Consider the following 18,196-nt stretch of genomic DNA (forward strand, 5'->3'; position numbering starts at 1 on the left):
TTTCACAAATTTTCTTCTTCTTAATTGCACATAGGCATTAAATTAAGTAACAATGGCTGATCTTTTATTTTATATTTTTGTAATTCAAAAGTTTAAAAAATAAACAGGAGTTTTAGTCTTATTTTCGGCAGGCTTATTTACTTAGTATCAATGTGCTTAGATGTACACAATCAATGCAGGAGGTATTGCCGCGAAGGGTCACGTTTTCAAGTTCCTCAGGATTGTCAGTTGCTCACGTTCTCATAAGATCTTACATACTGTAAAAACAGGAGGGCCTCATCAGTCCCGCATTCCCTTATTGCAGAGCCTCATACGCAGGAACAGGACAGTACACATGTCGGGCAATGCATTTGGAGGGCGTAGGACGGAGTTGTTGTTCGAAGTGGTTTGGAGGTAGTAGTGAGCGAACATCAAAACCTCCAGTCTGTGGGTACGTACGAGTAGTACTGCACTTGCGGACGATTGAGCAACGATCGTGTTGCCGTGCGAGGAAATAATGAGATCGGCTACATACAGCTATTTGGTCTAATATGTTCAAAACGTATCCTGCGTGGACGGCAATGTTCACGAGGACTTTGGTAGCTCATAGGGGAGTGAGTGTTTTGAAAAGGGCAAACGACTGCGGAAATCAACTTTTGTCGTACTGTTCTCGCAAGCGGCAAGTGAGTCTTCATCTTGGCCACTTGGCCGGTTGGTTCCTCGGTTATTCGGTTGGTTAGTTGGTGTGTAGTCCGGATAGAAAGGAGCCCTCAAATTATCCACCGCTATTATTTCTGGAAGTGAGCTTGGAGAGGAAGGAGGATCCCTGAGGATTCGTTCCAATTTGAACAAGCCAATCTTACTTTCTCGAAAACCATGAGGTACAGAGATTGCCCACAGGAACACCACCAGTACCACCAGCACCAGTACCACGACCAAAATCCAGCTTTCTCCCCTTCTTCTTCTCCCTCTCGTTATTCTCAAGTGTGAGTGACGTCATCGTATGTTCTGTGGGGGCCCGTCGTCACATGTCCCATTTGAGTGAGCAGCATCCCATACATTGCAAACTCACTCTGCTTTTGGACCCAAGATCGCAGAGCGAGGAGCAGACTTGTTTCCAGAATGCTTCTTAAAAATCGAGCCTCAACTCATCCCTGCTAGTCTACGCCAGGCCATATTCCCGAAAAGAACAAGTTTTAGGATCAGTGATTGTGAAAGAGAAGGAAAAACCGCGCGTTATTGTGTCAGAACATCAATTTGATGTGAAGTCTTTTGGAAGACATGGGAACATGAGACAAGGAAGAGATAAAAAAAAGAGTATTCAACTCGATCTGTGGATGCCCTATAAGGTGCAGTGACAACAATTGTCGCGCTCTTGGCAAAAAAAACTCCCAAGTGTTTTGGCTTCACTTCTTTGAGGAATAGCTAGTCTTCCAATGTCCCTAATCCCAAGTTCTATGACGTGAGTCTAAGCGGGAAAGTTTATTTTCAGACCATCGGGGATCACGTTTCCAACGTGAATGAAGTTGCAGCACAATTTGATTCTTCTTCCCCTTGCTCCTTCTCTCTCAGTCGCTTCTCTATTATTATCTTCCTCATCGTTGTTTACTTGCTTATTCATTTACAGAGTGCTTGCTAGCTCTTCGCTGCAATCCACTCATCCTTTGGTGGCAGTTATTCTGGTTCCGCACTTGCTTTGAAAAGAACCATTTCAGTCCAACCAAGTGACTGACGTACGTGGAAACCAACCGTGTTGGTGCCAGAGTTCCTTGGTTCCTGCTGAACCCGCTTTGAAGGTGTCCTCGTGGGCTGGTTTAGTCTACATTCAGGCTATGACGTCAATGCCTTTCCTGCCTTACGTGTTGTAGATTTTAATGGTATTGGATACCCCAGTGGATGCCTCTTCTCAATGGAATTTGTTCCGCGTGTCTTGCCGTTCTCGCTCTCGTGAAATAGGAGAGGGACGACCTTTCTTTTCCTCCTTGCATTGACGTCATCAAGTTGGAACAATCTGAACCTGCTGCTTTCCGCTTTTCTCTCCCTGTGTTTGGCCGGCCTACTTCAGATTGTGCGTGTCTGCTTTTCCGAGATCCATCCACGTTCCACTTGCTACGAAAGCAAGGAAAAAGAAAAGAAGAAACGTTCCTGGCTTCAAGCTCATTTGGACCAACCAGGACAAGTAGAAGTGTCTTGAAAAAAAGCCGTTCCAGCTTCTCTAGCAAGAAATCATCACAGTCTCTGAATGTAATACACAAGTTCAAGTCTGTTTGGCAGAGAAGCTGTCCAATGGCCAAGTGTATGTATCCTACTTTGAAATAGAGCGACGAGACTGCGATTGTTGCCGTCCTCGTTCTTGCCCTCGACCTGGTCGTCGTAGTCGTCGTCGTCGTCGTCGGCCTCATAAGAATGAAAGGCCAGTCCAGAGTGCAATTGGTCGTGAATGGCGGGTGGGAACAGCGTATGAGCAAGAGAGCTCCACTGAGAACGAACAAAAAAGGTTGTCTTGTGCGAGCTTGTGCCTGTTCCATTACCACGACGAATACAAGAACTGCTAGGTACAAGATGAGCATTAGGAACACATCAGCCACGACTTCAGTGTAGATAGAATACAAGAAGTGCTGTTTCTGCTGGGATCATGGTGGTGCAAGTGGTGTTTCTTGCCCAAAGACTCCTCGTGGCATTTACGTGGGGTCTCTGAACCAGAAAGGTGAGTCAAGCAAACATTCTACTATGTACATGAAAAAGCCATTCATAGCAATTTAAGTGATACAACCACTCTCAAAGATTTGAAGAGCTCCATTCGGAAAGTGATTAAAGTCTGGCCAGTATTTAGGATCTCCATCTGGCAGGTTCGCATTTTCCTCTCGACTTATTGTGACTCTTGGGTGATTGAAGTTGAAGTGGGTGGATACCTTCACCCACCAACTGGCCTCGTTCTCTACCTGAGGCTCCATTGAGAGAAAGGGAGAGAGAGAGAGAGAGAGAGAGAGAGAGAGAAGGAGAAACTTGGAGCATGAATTGATTCATTCTTCATCATTGCCACACAACGTCACATCTCTTTCTCTCGCTCTTTCTTTCCTTCTTTCTCTCTCTTATTCTGGCAGTCTTTCTCGCCGCGGATGAGCCCGAATGGCACAAGGTTGCCTGGCAAAGGTTGTCGTTGGCACAAGCAATTCAAGGAAGCAGGAGCATCAGGTTTTCAAAGTAGGGGGAGGAAGGGTATCTTAGCCGACTTCAAAGAATGGGCAAGCCAGTGAGGAGGCCTTCTTGCTTGGAGAAGGATCTAAATTTACCGCAACCAGCATATGCGTTTTCAATCCTGGTTCGGTGAGACGCCGCTACCGTCGAGCAGGTGGTTGCTGTCCCTCCTCTTGGGGAGGTCTTCTCTGCTTCTCCGTTCGTGATGTGGCTGGCCTTAAACGGATCTTATCATTCATTGGGCTTTACTCCGATTTCTTTCAGCCCCCGAGACAGACCTGTATTTTGACTCATGCCAAACCAATAATTGGCCCACAATAGTCAATAAACCCCGGAAAACCTCACTCCTGATTCAGCCCATGGACAAGAACTCTCAACCAGATTTGTGCTCAGACCAATACCCCGCCATCGATCATTCAATAAGGTACGTGGAAACGACCCATTCACCTCATTCTAGACAAATTTAAACAGAGAAATTGATTTTGCAGAAACCTTGACCGAGGCACTCGAACTGGGTTTAGCTCAACAATGCCCTCGCACAGCCTCAGTACCATGATAGACGACAGTCGCATGTGCCCCCAAGTGACGGTGAGCTCTGTGGGGGGAGCCATAACACACTATCATTCATTCACTGAGGGCAATTTTGCCATCGAGGAAGAGGATCTTGGATCGCGATCCTCCATTAACAATCGTATCTGGCGATCCCACAGCTTGACTCCCACCGTGGGATCACATCTCTCCACCCCCGATAGGGAGTGGTCAGTGGGCGGAGGAAAAGTCCGATCCAACTCGCTCACGGTGGTCAGATATAATAATAACAAAAGTGGATCCACCGTAATGATGTCGGGTGGAACGACTCTCAGTACGACACCCTCAGAAACGGAGAAGCAGATCGAAGAGTTGTTAAATAAGCTCCCTGATGGCTCGGGCATGAAAGGTTAGGCAAAATCAAAATCGTAAAAAGAAAAAAAATCAATGAATTCAACCGTGAAGATCATAGCTGACTCAATGACGGTTTGGCTTGATCCATTGCAAATGTCAAGCAAACGGTTCCTATTTCTTTTTCTTGTTTCCAGAGCTTCACATTTGGCTGAAATCCCTCCGTCTACACAAGTACACCACGTTCCTTTTGAAATTTTCCTACGAGGATCTCATGGCATTGAACGCGGAACAACTCCCCAAGGATCGAGTCACTGAAGGTGCGAAGGGGAAAATACTCAAGGAAGTCAAGCTCATCAACGAACGACCTTCGACCATTCGAAAACTGCAATTGGCCTTGGAGGTAAACAACCCGCATTTCCGATGTGAAATGGCAAAGTATTTCCCAGGTGTCATGCATTGAATCAACTTTCTTTAAATAGGACATTTCCAAGTTGGATGATTTGGTCCGATTGGAAAAACTCCTGCCCGAGGTTGAAAAGGTAGTGCTGATGCCTTTAAAGCCTTACAATGCAACTCACCACTCGCTCTCCATGGACTTATCCTCTCACTCTAACAACACCCTCGTTCACGTCATTGCACCACCGAAGGCCGCTAGTGATTCTGGGATGTCGGATTCGTTCGGGGATATCCCCGAGGATTCGACAATGCCCAATTGGCCGTCATCGTGCAAGCCCGACACAGAGAACATTCCCCAATCTATCTTCGAAGTTCTGAAGAAAGTGTGCTCCATCATTGTCTTGAGTGATTGTCCTGTTCCGAAAGTGGTTACTAAAGTGGTGAAAAATGCCTCTGCACTCCTAGAGCATTGCATCGAGAGGGAGGCCTATCAGCCTCAACAGAAGCAGTATTTCCGAGCTTGGCTGAAGCTTCTTAGAAATCCCAGTCCACTACGTTCCATGCGTCAGCAGCAACAACAACAACAGCAGCAACAGTAAGTACATGAACTTAAAATTATTGGAAAACCCGAACAAGTTTCGTTAGTGAAGGAATAACGTCAATCTATGATTCTTTTAGATTCACTCCCCAGGACGTGGTGGGTTCAAACAACTGCAGGCGAATGTCCAGTGGGATCCCAGTGGCTCCACGAGGTATGCCAACGAGCTTTGTTCGTGGGAGCACACCCCTCGCTTTCCAATCACAGGTTGTGCCCAAACCGTCAGGGTTAGGTCTCTCCCAATTCGGGCTCTTTCCCGAGGGACATGATGGTCTTTTCATGAACCTACAGCGCCGATCCGTGCCAGAGATCACACCTCCACTTCTGTATCCTCAGGCCAAACGAAATAGCTATCAAGGAGACGCGAGAACGGTAAGTTAACGGAGGGAACTTCTGAATTCGTTTGACCTGTCTCTTTTTCAGGTTCCAATCACGGACTCGGAGATCCTCTCCAACTTGCTAGATTGCCGTCGGCGGGAATCCACACTATCCTGCGATTCGGGCTATTACTTGTCTTTGCCGGAGAGTCGGCGAAACTCTTCTCTATCTTCTTCAGACGGCAGTCGTCGGAACTCGTCGCTCTCGTCCTCGGATGAGAGTCGCCGTAACTCGTTTCTCGACGACAGCCACCACAGAGATTCATTCTTCAGCAGCACGCCCACTTCGTACGGACGTGATCACTCATTATCTTCAAATATTTCCATGGGGGGCACGGGTTGCCCTCTGGGTCTCCAATCGTCCCCGTCAGATCGTCGAGATTCTGGCCTTCCTCAGGAGCCCCGCAGTTTCCTGAGTGTGGGTAGTGCAGCGCATGCCCGAGGAGCCCCGGGACTGACCCCGCTGAGCGGCGGATTGAGCTCCGGATTCATTTCCGACGGGTCCACGGACTCGCAGGAGGAAATTCACAATCTTCATAAACTGAACCAAGACCTTTACAATATCAGTCTCTCTGTCACGAAGCAAGCTCTCGAAGAGAACTGAGACCTTGCTGATGATACTCTTGATGAACAACTTGTCAGTATTAGTACGACTTAACAACACCCTTTTCTCAATACCTTTCCGCAATTCCACCTCTTAAGAACGGCGGGAAACTCACTCAACACTATTTGCACCGCTTAATGATCTTGACAAGCACCACAAAAGGCGATTGAAAAAGGATTGGTCGGCCTTCGTCTTTGTTGGTCGTGACCGCACATAAGTACATTTAAAAAAAAACCTGCTTGTAATGCTATTTATCAACAATTATGAAAATATCGATGAAGAAACGCCCACTTGCTTGGATACGTCTTCTTCGTAACTACACCTAGCTGTCTGTGATCTTTCCGCAAATGTGGCCACTTACAATTGGACTTACAACCCTCCACCTCGAACCTTTTCCCGGCAATTTTGAGCTCTAAATTCCCCTAATATCACTCCATTTGACCTATTTACTCAATTTCAATCCGTATCCAACAACAACTAGCTCCAACAGACTCTCACTAGAATGACGAATGAGCTTCTGACAAGCCTTAAAACAGCGGCAAACCAAACAAGAGCTCGCAAGAACAACGAAACAAAACTCTATAGCTAGCATTGCACTCCCAAATTGAGAGACAGCCTTGTTCCATGTACCGTACACTCTGTTGTTGACCTTTTTCCGAGATGCTGAACTACGCCCAGTAGTGCAAGTAACAATATTGACCCCCCCTTCCCCACCAACATCACTCACTCTCTTCTTGATACAACTATCAACTATCCGCCTCTCTTATTCTTCAAAACATCCGAAATGTTAGAAAACAACCATCAGGGTAGCTCCTACGGGGGTTTTAAAATTTGGGGGAGGGATCTATTTTTTAAGCTTAAATCTATTTTTCCCTCGAGCAAGATGGCTGGTATTGGTTGAGAACTGTTTTGTGATCCAAAGAAGATGAACCATACAATTGATCATCATTTGTGTTGCCGTTGTACCACCTCTAGATACGACTATTTTTATGTTGACTTTGTCAAAGAAACTATTCGAACTTGAAAATAGATCATCATTCTGTTAACCAGTCTCACTTTTGTAGCTTGTATCAAAATAAGTCAGAAGGGCAGCCTTCGAATTTAGACCCTCACAGAGCCCGGCTGAGTTTTGGAGGGCTAGCAGATCCACATCGGATTTCAGAATGAAGTCCATACAGGTTTCTTTGAGGTCGCTTCTGATCAAATGGTTTTCCCGCCAATTTTGAGCCGCACTTTGGTCGAAAATCGAGTCGTCGCGTTCCTCCTACAAGAGTGAGCGAGAGAAGGTTGGAATGGATGGAAAGAAGATGGATGACCTTTTGAAACCACCAGATGCGTTACCTGGAAGTGGTCATCCGCTAGATCTTGCAAGAATCTCAGGACCCCACCAATCGTTCCAAAGTTACATTGGATCCTGCGAATGAAATTAGGTCCCAACTGCGATGGTGGCGAATGAGACTCTAAGGGAAACATTGCCAGATAGAACTGACACATGGCATTTCGAACGTTCCAATTATTATGATAACACAAAGTCAGAACCAAATACCACACTAGGGAATCCTGCCAATCTGAAAAAGAGTAAATCGGAAACAAATGTATGATAGAATCATATTATACTTTTTATACGGCCAGAGCCTCCATTTGATGAATAGGGTACGACCGACTTGTTGATCCATCCACAAATTGGATGGAATCAACAAAGTAGTCTTGACAGGAATATTTGATTGGTTTTGATAGAAGAATCGTGCAGGTTATCAATTACACTTGGTGGTTCTATTTTTGGTCTCGCATTTCGAGGAAATTCTTTCAAATCGTTGAAGAGGGGAACAAATGTCGAATCTTACCAAGAAGCGTCGGGTTTTGCGTTTGTTGGTGAAAGTATTGAAGACATTGAACAATGGCCAGAGCGGATTGTTCATCCGTGTCCAGACCATTATGAGATGTCGCTTGTAGTAAGAAATCCCAGAATGCGGACGAATTGATCTGTGAAATTCAAAGTTGGAAACAAGACTTACAATAGGTCAGAAAACATATGGCTTGATAATTGATGAATCGACAAATGATCTGTTTATTGATAAGTAATGGTTAGGGAGAAGAAATCGATCGTTGTATACCAGATTCAATTTCCAAACGGGCGTATGACGTCAAATCAAATTCGTTCTTGGAATACAACGAGTGGTATGTATTTAAGGTATCTGTTTTCCACTAATGGCTCGATTGAAGACCACAAATAACTTATTGGTTAGATATCGCCTCCAAATTGTGAACTTGTTCACGTCTCCAATTCAATTCAGCTTTCAACAAGTGGAGGAGATCTATTAGTGGACCATATCAAGCGTACGATCCATGAATGTTTCCGATTTTTTGAAGTGAAGTTTTAAAATGTGGGGTGTTGAGTCATCACGCTTCTTTTCACTAGACGGATTTCTTTTTTCGTCAATTTGAACATGAAATGAATGAAAGGAACCTTTTCAGCCGTGGGTTGAAGAAGCCCTGAAGGACTTGCCATTTTAATGACGCAGTCCTCGTTTAGAGCTTGAGTTTCATTCGCCCGTTATTGGACATCAATAGGTAGGCTTTCTCTCCTTAGCAATCGGCAGTAGCATACTCACTTATTATGTAACCAATGCCATTAGGAAAGCTAAAGTTATGGCTCACCTTATTCCAAGAATTCAACTTCGATGCCAAACAAACCAATTGTGGGGAAAACCACATCAATCTGGCACTCTTGTCCTCAGTTTCTAGAGCCCTTGCCGTTGTTGCTTCTGCTTCTTCGTCTTCTTGCTCCTTCATTGTCTCCCTATTTATAGAAATGGTGACGAGCTCTTGTAATCGATTCAAATGAGAGCTCGAGAGATTTTTCACATTGTCTCTTTCAACTCTCGTCAACCACTTGTTGATCACCTCGAGGATGCATTCATAAAACTCATTGTGCTGTGGTTCCAATATCACGGATCCACTTGAGAGACAAGAATCCAACAAAAGAGGAATGAATTGGGACAATACAAAGTGGGACTGCGAGTTGCCCAATTGTCGAAGGATACTCATTCGGGAACTCTCAGGGCCAAATCTGAACATGAGGATCATGTCTTCAAGGTTGACCTCGAACCGAAGGGCAATAGCGGCAAATAAGTCAACGGTTAGAGATCGGAAATGAAATGCTGCAATATCCCGACAAGACTCAGGATCTGCAATTAGGTTTTCATGCTGAAGAAGTAACCCACGATTCAGTTCTAAGAGCATATCTGGTGTTCGAGTCGATTCGTCGAATTGGATCAGTTCCAAGGAATGGAAGAAGATACGACACACCACACATCGGAGACTAAACGAAGGATGACGTAGAAGGAGAACAAAGCCATCAAACCGTTGCCATAAGATCTCCAGCCACCAACGACCAAACTGCTCCTTGTCCCGGGTATATTCCAGCCCATTTAATCGTAAAAAGTATTCCTAAAATTGAAAAACTGAGATTGAATGTGTGACCAAGATTCGATACTTGATCTGGAATCAAACCTACCACTATCAATAGTCGTCCATGGAGTTGGTTGGTGGTATTCGAAGGACAAAGGTCCAGATTGGGTGATCTGAGCCAATCCAGGAGCCAGTTGGCATGTAAATGTGACGCAGGGGAAGTGGCAAATAGGTTTAAGCAACGAGCGGACAACTCACGCACCCTTTGAATAGAACTTCCAGCACATTGGCACAATACGGGAAGGTATTCTGTCATCTACAAGAGAAATAAAATCTGGGTTTGAGGCAATAGCCTAACGTCGGGAATGTACGGGATTCGCCCTTCAACATAAAATTTACTCTGGAGTTAAAATTTCGTCGTGATCGAGCAACTGCTAACAAGTGAATGTCATTGACTGTTCCGAGGCAAAGGAACGGGATGTGGTTGCCCTTAAGGTATATCGACAAACTGAGGAGTGACTCCTAATCAAATAACAAACACAGCACAGTTATGTTTTTTTAGTTTTGTCAAGCAACAGGAATTAGTTAGCTTTCCGTTTATTAATCGCAAGCGAGGCAAATGAAACACCATTCAAGTACGTAGTTTTACCCGCGTTCTCTAGAAATAAGTCAAAACTTGATCAATCGAACCATTTGTAAGGCAATGAGTAACTAATGAGTGTATTCAAGCACATCGTTGATATCGGAATTGGTCATTCACGGGAAAAAATTCCCGATTGTCGAACTACATTGCGCAGAAACTTGGCTCCACGATGAACTCTCTCCCTTCCTCGGCTCGTCCGGGAATCTTGTCTCGAATATGAGGCATACCTTTCCCCTCCGGAACGGTCTCTCCGTCCATCTGTCAAGTCTTCTTCTTGGTCCTCTCCATAGAAATGCTCAGCTGTTCGCCCACTGTAATCTCTCATTGACAAATCCAAATTAGGCTGCTCTCGCATCATGTTGTACAATTTTGAGTGTCTTTGGATGGCACAAAGCATCAGAGCTGTGTAACCTCCTCGGGATCGAGCATTCAGATCCGAGCGATGAACGAGATTCGCCTTGAACAAGCGATCCACCGCTTCAAAACTGCCTTGTTTACACAGCCAATGAAGACCCGTGTAACCACACAAATCTTGGACTCCAAGAATCCGATGATTTTTTTCGACCACCTTGATGACTCTATTCAAGTCCGGATTAGTTTTTGAGACGAGTCTCAACCAGGTCTGAATTTCAGTGTTTAATTTCGGTACGACCACGGAGGAGGGTCGTCGCCTCAGTCTCCTATCATTGGGACCGGATTTGCCGGTGGTGGAACTGGTCTCGATCGATTCGAATTGGCTTCTGATTTCCTTGACACTTTTCTGAGCTTTAAAGGTCTCTTTCTTATTAGAGAGCTCGTCGTCTGATCGGGGGCCAGGTCTCCGTTTGTATTTGGGAGGCAATGCAGGTCTTTCCTCGTGGGCGAGACTTGTTGGATTTGACTTTGTCCCTGAAAGGGGCTGATGAGGCACGTCAGAGTCTAACGGCCTCATCTTGATAGCGTTGGGTTTCTCCGGGAGTGGAGGTCGCTCTGAAGAATTGAGCTTTGACGGTGGCGGTTTCTTTTCAATAAGTGACGGCAACTTGCGCTTAGGAGGTAATAGAGGGGGTTGACCCAAGTCTAATGGTAAATGTGGACCTATAGCTGGTAACGAAAGAGATTTGCGCTCCGGTAAGGGCGGAGGGTTGGGTTCATTGTTCTCTTCGTCGGATTCTATTTTTGGAAATTCAACATTTTCTTGAATGCTCTTTGGAGGAATGAAACGGTTGATCTCGTCTTGTTCTGATGGCTCATAGATAGGCAAGGTTCGACTTCGACGTCTTAATGAGCTCACATCAATTTCGAGGATATCACTTGGAAGTTTGCCTAGAAATTCTGCTTTCAAGTGAAAGGTCCTAACGCCATTTGTTTCTTCACTTCGGCAATATTTCCGCACAATTGTTTTCATCAATTCTTTATTTTGGCTCCCAAAATTGGGATGAGACAAAAATGGTGAGAATTGTCGAACCACATTATCGGCACCATCTGAGCCTCCACGCTCGTAAAAATGCTCGAGAAAGTTCAAATCGTCTAGCAAGTTAGGCGATGAACCTTCCTCTTTGGACATTGTGAATAATGGAAAATATGTTTTGATCCGTCGAACTGAGGAACAGACACTCGAAAAAAGACTATTAGCTCATGATTTCTTATTATCTCCGAGAAAACCTCGCTCTTGGGCTTGATAAGGAAGCTCTATTCGCAAATTAAATACAGATAAGGCCACAACAGGCAAGAGATTATGTCTCACTTACCGGGAATTGATCAACGCCAGTTGAAATCGGCGCGGGTTTGAGTTTGGCTAACAAAACCAAGATTGGCACACAAACCGATTCTTGAGGCCAAGTTGATCCTCGACCTTTGTCCAAGCATTCCACCAAGTTCTGAAGCATAGCTTTAAAAATGTGAAAGAGTCTTGGGTGCTTTTGGAAGAACATCCTGGTTGTGATGGCATTTTTTTGCGAAAACTCATCTTTGTCGCGTTTCACACCAAAGATGCGTGTGACCAGTGTACTGTACATTAGGGTAGAGGCATTTCTGATCTATGACAAAAATGTTACTGAACTAGTAGTGTGACTGAATATGGAACTCTATTCTGTTGACTCACCTCCCACAAGTTGGAGTTGCATCCGGATATCGTGGTTATTAGGCCCTGCTCAGTAAAGGTATACATATCGTCACCAAAGGCATTGGCTCGAAACAAAGCTCTTAAAATATGCAGGGCGTTCACTCGTGATGCTACAGGAATGTCCGGATCCTCTGCGTTCGAAAACAAAGATTGCATCACCGACGAAAGTGTTCCTGATCGATCTTCTCGACCTTGAGCACTCACCAGGGACAATATCAAGAATGGTAACCCGGCACTTCGTCGAGTACTGCACAAGCTCTCTCCATTGGAGATGGCCTGGAGGACCTTGGCAAGTTCCGTGTCGACCAAACTTTTCAGTCTTTTGGAGCCGCCCAATGCTTGGCAGAGAGTAGCAAAAGCAAGATGTGCTTGTTCAAAGGCTCCGCGATGCTTCAACACCGACAGAGAATCGCATAAAAATCGGAAGATCCCACATAAGTGCTCGTGCTGGTTGGTCAAGAGATACACCTTGGCCAGGGATGTCATGAGAAGACTGATTTCTTTGCTGGTTCTCCATGCACATAACAATAAAGCTTGGGCGTCACTACTGGAAGCATCTGTTTCGAATGTCACACCCTCCGGAGCGTCGCTTTGTAAAACAGGAAGAATCACCTCATGAATGTCAGTCATTAAGTTGAATAGGGCTTCAAGTTCATCTCCAAAACAACCGGACTTGGATATCAATTTGAATTCGAAAAACATCCGCAAGTTAAGGAGCACACCATACATTGGATGAGTTTGTGCGGCTTGGGACAAATTTGATCGTGCAACTGATAGTTGATCGGTCAAGTCTCTTAGCAATCGCTGGATTGTAAACGTGATCACATCCTCTTGAGTAGCATCTTCAATTCCGAGGTACTGTTTGTATCCACATTGTTTGGAGAGGAGCAGCACCAGATATGCCGCTTCTAGCGAATGCGCCGGATTCGTTGATCTCTGCATGATTCGACATTTGTCAATGATGGGACCCACTTGGCTGGAGGTAGCCAAGGATAATTGGTCAGAGTTGAAATCTTGCAGCAGGTTCAAAGCCAGCCTTTTATTGCTTTCAAAACTGTCTCCTAAGACTTTGATTAGTATGCTTCCTTCGAATTGGTCTCGAGCAGGTTGAAATTGCTTGGAAAGAGCCTCTCTAACGATTCGTATACTCTCTAAGGCCATCGCTCGTCGAGGAGGATTGGCCTCGGGAAACAGAGATTGGAAATAAATCTTCCGTAGATCTTGAACAAACGCAGAAAGGTAATCCAGACCCATCTGATTAACCATTGCGTCCCAACTCGCAGAGAGTCTGCAGCAAAACTTGAAAAAGACACAAAATTAACATCATCGGCCATTGCAGTGAGCCCAGTAAACAATTCGAACCTTCTTATTTAGAGACATGTATCGCTCTTTGGCCCAATTTGTTTCCAAATTCATGTTTTCCATGCTTTGCTTCAAAACAATTTCAAGTTCTCGTTTTGTGTAAGGCTCGGCTCCTTTCCGTGAAGTTATAAGGCTTTCAAAAGCCAAGAGTCGCACCTAGACCAAAAACATGAGTGGCAATGCTTCCCGACATTTTTCATTAAAAGGTTCGAACTCACGTCATCGTTGAAAGCCAGGAATGAGTGGACATAAACTTTCAAATCCAGGAAATCCTCGTACTTGGCTTTGTTCGAGCTCTTTTTACTTTTGATCACAAGGAGGAAAATCTTCTGAGATTTTGGATCACTGTCTGTAGGTTGATGGGTTGAATTCACATTGTCAAAATAGTCCGGACATAATCGCCAGACTTTGGTAATGAGGTGCTCGATTTCTGGCTCATGCGATGCCTGAAATAGCGGAGGAAGCCAATGTTCCCGCCATTCCTGGGGACTTTCCGTCGAGCCTTGATGGGAGGAGACCAATAATGCTTCGTAGAGCTCGATGGCATATTTCTTGAGATGTACGTCCTCAAACAAAGCCGTAACCTCATTCTGAATGGATTCATCTAGAAGCTTGTCCAAAGTTCCAGTCCAAGGCAGAGCTTTGAGAACTTGAAGCAATGCTAGACATCTGATCTTGGATCTCGAGTTCATGGATACAATCCTGCGGAGAATTCCATCCAGATGTTGCTTGTCCTTGTGTTGCAGGATTGAAATCAGTGCAGCTAAGGCATTGCACGTGTTGTGTCGGACGCTCTCGATTTTCGATTCGAACAGGATCCACAGGAGATCTTCCAACTGAGAGGAGCACTTTTCAAGATCCATTTCCATATCAGACGACGAAGTAAATTCGGCTTTGATTCTCTTGAGGAACTGAACAGCAAATCGAGAGACTTGCAAAAGCACAGGTCCGCTTGGATGCCTAAGACGTTAGTGCAATGGAGTGGTTGATTAAAGATTAAAAAAAAGGCTATCACGATCCACCTGAAATACTCACTTTTTTGTTAGAACTAGAATCCTGTCCACCGCTTTGGGACCTTGTTCACGAAACATTTTAGGCCTACAACTCACTATAAAGGCTTGTATAAAACACACTTCAGCGCTTGGGTCGTGGTCCAGTTCCAGATCAGCAACCTAAAGAACAATTGCGATTTCATTCTATAGGAAGCATTTATCATTCGGAATTACTGTTTCCCTACCATAGATTGGCAAGTAATCAAGACATCATGGGTGAGCAGCATCCAACGACAAACCGGTAAGCAAAAATTGAGCTTGTGGTCCATGGAGGTCTCTGGGGCTCGTGTCAGATCGGCCAATGCCTTAAGAGTAGATTTCGGGGGTGGGTCAATATTCCCCAGGGAAGACAATTGGCCTAATGCACGGATCAAGGATGTGAACTGGGGCTCTTGATTAAAAACTCCCGGATTCATGCTCAAAATCTGATTCAGAACCAAGGGCATAAATTGCTCGGAAGCAGCCACGACGATCTGTTTGGTAATTGGCCCGCTTTCCAGACATCGACCCAAGGCCGGACCTAAAATGGACTCGTTTTGGCGGGCTAAAACGGTCAAAATACTGACCAAAGGGCGACTAAGGGCGTCGACCTCTGAAGTTTGGGTCAATTGTTTTCGAATACGGTTGAGCAAATGCGAGGAGGGCGGGAAGGTTAGGAAGAGCCCCAGTGCTAACCAAACGTTAGACGTAGACGCCCATCCGTCCTCAAATATCTAGAATAAAAATGCGAAAGTTGTAAAGAAAATTCAACCAAGCATTTGCCTTATTCTATGCATTGTCTTCATTGTCACAAATAAGCCAGCCATTTTAAGTGGCTGATATCTAACGGACCGCTTCATCATCTCAAGGACTCAATCTTTTTCCACCTCGAGTTAAGACAACGTACATAATATTTTACACCCTGACACATCCATCCGTGCCGTTTGGCGTTGTGATTACAGTGCTTAATCTAACCTGGAATTTAAAAACTTGATTCTTGATCTGACACTAGCTTTTCCACCTAAGTCAAAAATCGTTCTGTAAGGGACGATGTGGTTTTAATTCATACCCATTTCATTCTTCGTTCGTGGCCGACATGTTAGGCAAATGGCAACAAATGAACCCACTCCACGTCAAAAGACATTGGCCCATTTTGAATGGCTTGATGTCATGCATCATGGTGCAAAAAAAAGGGGAGTGAGGAGTGACTTGTGCGCTCCTCTAACCAAACATTATCGTACACGTTTGGTCTTCATTGGTTTGCCAATATCACGGCTGATTACACACAATCAAGAGTCGCCAAAGAAAACTTATCGAAAAAACGTGACAGATATAAACCCAGAGTTAGTCAAAAATTTGTTAGATAACAGATCAAGCAGAATAGTCAAGGCTCTAAAGAAGTCCATTATCAACAAATATTAATAACTCTATACCAATGTTTTCATTCTTTGACTTGAGCAAATTTCTGTGTCAACATGTACATTGATTCTAATCCCAGCTTTGTCTGACTTGACTTTGGAATAAATCCGGTCTAAATTCGGCGGCCAGTCATTAATTGCAATCCTCGGCCTGCTCAAAGAATAAACCCATATGGTCATCCTCCATCACCTGGTCCAGGACAGCCACTTGGTCAGAGAACTTGGTGGCGTGCCTCAAGGCCTCCAGCCAAGATGCTAGTCGCTCCATAGCGTCCGGAGGCTCGAACTGCAGCGAAACCGAGGTGGAACAAGACCCTCCAACATCCGGATGGAAAAGCTCTTGGATCTGAGCTAAGCTGACCGCCAGGTTCTCGGCCGGTTTGACGACGACCGCACGGGGTTGAGGGGCCATTTTAGGCACAGAAGTCCGCAGATTGAGGGTCACTTCGCTCGACATTGGCTTGAACTTGTCTCGATCAAGTCAAGAGGAACATGTGTTTTTGTTGTTGTGCATAATAAAGGTTGAGTGATAGAAATCGTGATTCTTGCGCTCTCAGGTACAAGATCCTTCTCAATACATACGAGGTCGATTGCCAAATCATATAATGTCCTAAAAAAACCATTACATATTGGTTTATAAGGGACTAATGGCTCTTGGTTCACTTTGAAGGCGCATCTTCGAAGATGGCCTTTTTTATATTGTATCCCAGTACATTAATTAATAAAAGTGGGAGAGAGTTTTTATTGAGTACCGAAAAGTAATAATTGCACATTCAAAAGTTTAATACGTGAAGGTTTTTCAAAAGATCAATATAGAGCTAGGTGTTTCCCGAGATCGGAAGAGCATTCCATTGTTGCCTGGAGGATGTAACGCAAGTTTTGTGGCCTATCCAGGCTTTAGGGGTTCTTGGTTGAACACCACTTTGTTGCCGGATATTTTTTCGACTGAATGATTTCAGCAACACGAGCTTAACGGAATGTAATTGGGCAATCTTCGGACTTGAACTCTCAATAAAAGCATATTCTGGTCAGTTCAATGCCCATGATGCCAAGGTCAGTCGGGTCTAAAGATGTTTTCTCTAGAGACTCAAAAAAAAAAAAACTAAATTTTTGGCCATATTGGGGCAATTTTTGAATATTCATGTAAAATATTCAGTCCAGATTGTCGAAAAATGACTTTTGTTTCAAACAATCTGAAACCTGTACTTTTTCATGTCAGCAAAATCGAACAAATTCAAAAAAAAATTCGCCTATCAATCATGCTAATTGGCTTAGCACAATATTTATTCAATTCTTGACTAAGTTTATATGGCAAGATGCTTGCAAAGCAAATTAGAATGCAAAATAGGAAAACTGCTTTCTTTCCAAAGTTTGTACTATCTACTTCATCTATGGAACTGGATCAATTAAAGAAAAAGGTCAAGGGATAAAACAAGATGTACTACTAGAGGCTACATTCTCAATCGCAGTTTATAAGTTCTCAAAAAATATAATGCAACAGTCGAAGTGTTCCATGAAATTTGACCCTTGAAAGGAGGAGGATGACACAAACAAGTTTGTATAATCATTGTTGGAAATTCAATATGGCTTAAAACAACAACAAAATTGCGTTTCAGTGATTCAATATGTTGTGTGTTTTGTTTTAACACAGAATTACAAAACATATGTATTTGATGAAACCATTAAAATATAGATAGATTTATTTCAGGAACACTTTGATCATGATTAAATAATGTCGGCAATATGTAATGATTAATCCGAAACCCTCGCTTTTGTCAACTCAAGGCTGCATTCGAATTTGGAATTCGGAAATTATTGCCAGAAATAATTTTAGAAAAAATGTGCTCAGCGAAGGCTTATTTTTGGACAATGTCAGAGAGCAGTTTGTGGATCAAGAAGTAAGCGTGCAAGTATAAAGAGGCCCTAAGAGTATGATTCATTTTTTGATTGGCTTTTGGACCGCACCAAATAACTCAAAGGAGACTTTGATGTACATCGATCATAATCATGGTTGGGATTGTATCTCTTAATTATCGTCGCGTGGTGCACAATACATGTATTTGATTTGAACAGCTTTTGAGGTTGAATCAGACAATCGAACATGTCATTGATTGGTAACTTTCTGGTGGTCATCAATCCAAGGACAGAACGCTAATCGTTCCTGAATTTGATCAAGTGAAAAAAGGCAATTCG

The 18,196-nt window shown here is 44.1% G+C and overlaps 2 protein-coding genes across 3 annotated transcripts; one reads left to right on the top strand and one right to left on the bottom strand.

Annotated features, from left to right (window-relative positions):
• The first annotated feature begins 543 nt into the window (after positions 1-543).
• LOC131883038 (uncharacterized) lies at positions 544-7,080 on the top strand. Its single transcript, XM_059230369.1, has 7 exons — positions 544-2,686; positions 3,442-3,601; positions 3,666-4,114; positions 4,254-4,459; positions 4,539-5,050; positions 5,134-5,425; positions 5,477-7,080. Exons 2-7 carry the CDS (start codon positions 3,537-3,539, stop codon positions 6,032-6,034), a joined length of 2,082 nt encoding a protein of 693 aa, XP_059086352.1. The 5' UTR covers positions 544-2,686; positions 3,442-3,536; the 3' UTR covers positions 6,035-7,080.
• Positions 7,055-16,528, bottom strand: LOC131883037 (thyroid adenoma-associated protein homolog). Of its 2 annotated transcripts, XM_059230368.1 has the most exons (12): positions 16,194-16,528; positions 14,792-15,319; positions 14,590-14,726; positions 13,773-14,514; positions 13,555-13,710; positions 12,172-13,491; positions 11,819-12,106; positions 9,552-9,761; positions 8,693-9,484; positions 7,879-8,017; positions 7,376-7,602; positions 7,055-7,298 (listed from the first exon to the last, which is right to left on the bottom strand). In XM_059230368.1, exons 1-12 carry the CDS (start codon positions 16,458-16,460, stop codon positions 7,077-7,079), a joined length of 5,028 nt encoding a protein of 1,675 aa, XP_059086351.1. In that variant the 5' UTR covers positions 16,461-16,528; the 3' UTR covers positions 7,055-7,076. The 2 variants fall into 2 exon arrangements, 1 of the variants encoding a protein (XP_059086351.1); XR_009373572.1 differs by lacking the exons at positions 7,055-7,298; positions 7,376-7,602 and adding an exon at positions 8,149-8,461 and having other exon boundaries at positions 7,882-8,017.
• Positions 16,529-18,196: the final 1,668 nt, after the last annotated feature.

Source organism: Tigriopus californicus, chromosome 7 (assembly GCF_007210705.1).
Source record: "Tigriopus californicus strain San Diego chromosome 7, Tcal_SD_v2.1, whole genome shotgun sequence".
Taxonomy (NCBI): Eukaryota; Metazoa; Arthropoda; class Copepoda; order Harpacticoida; family Harpacticidae; genus Tigriopus; species Tigriopus californicus.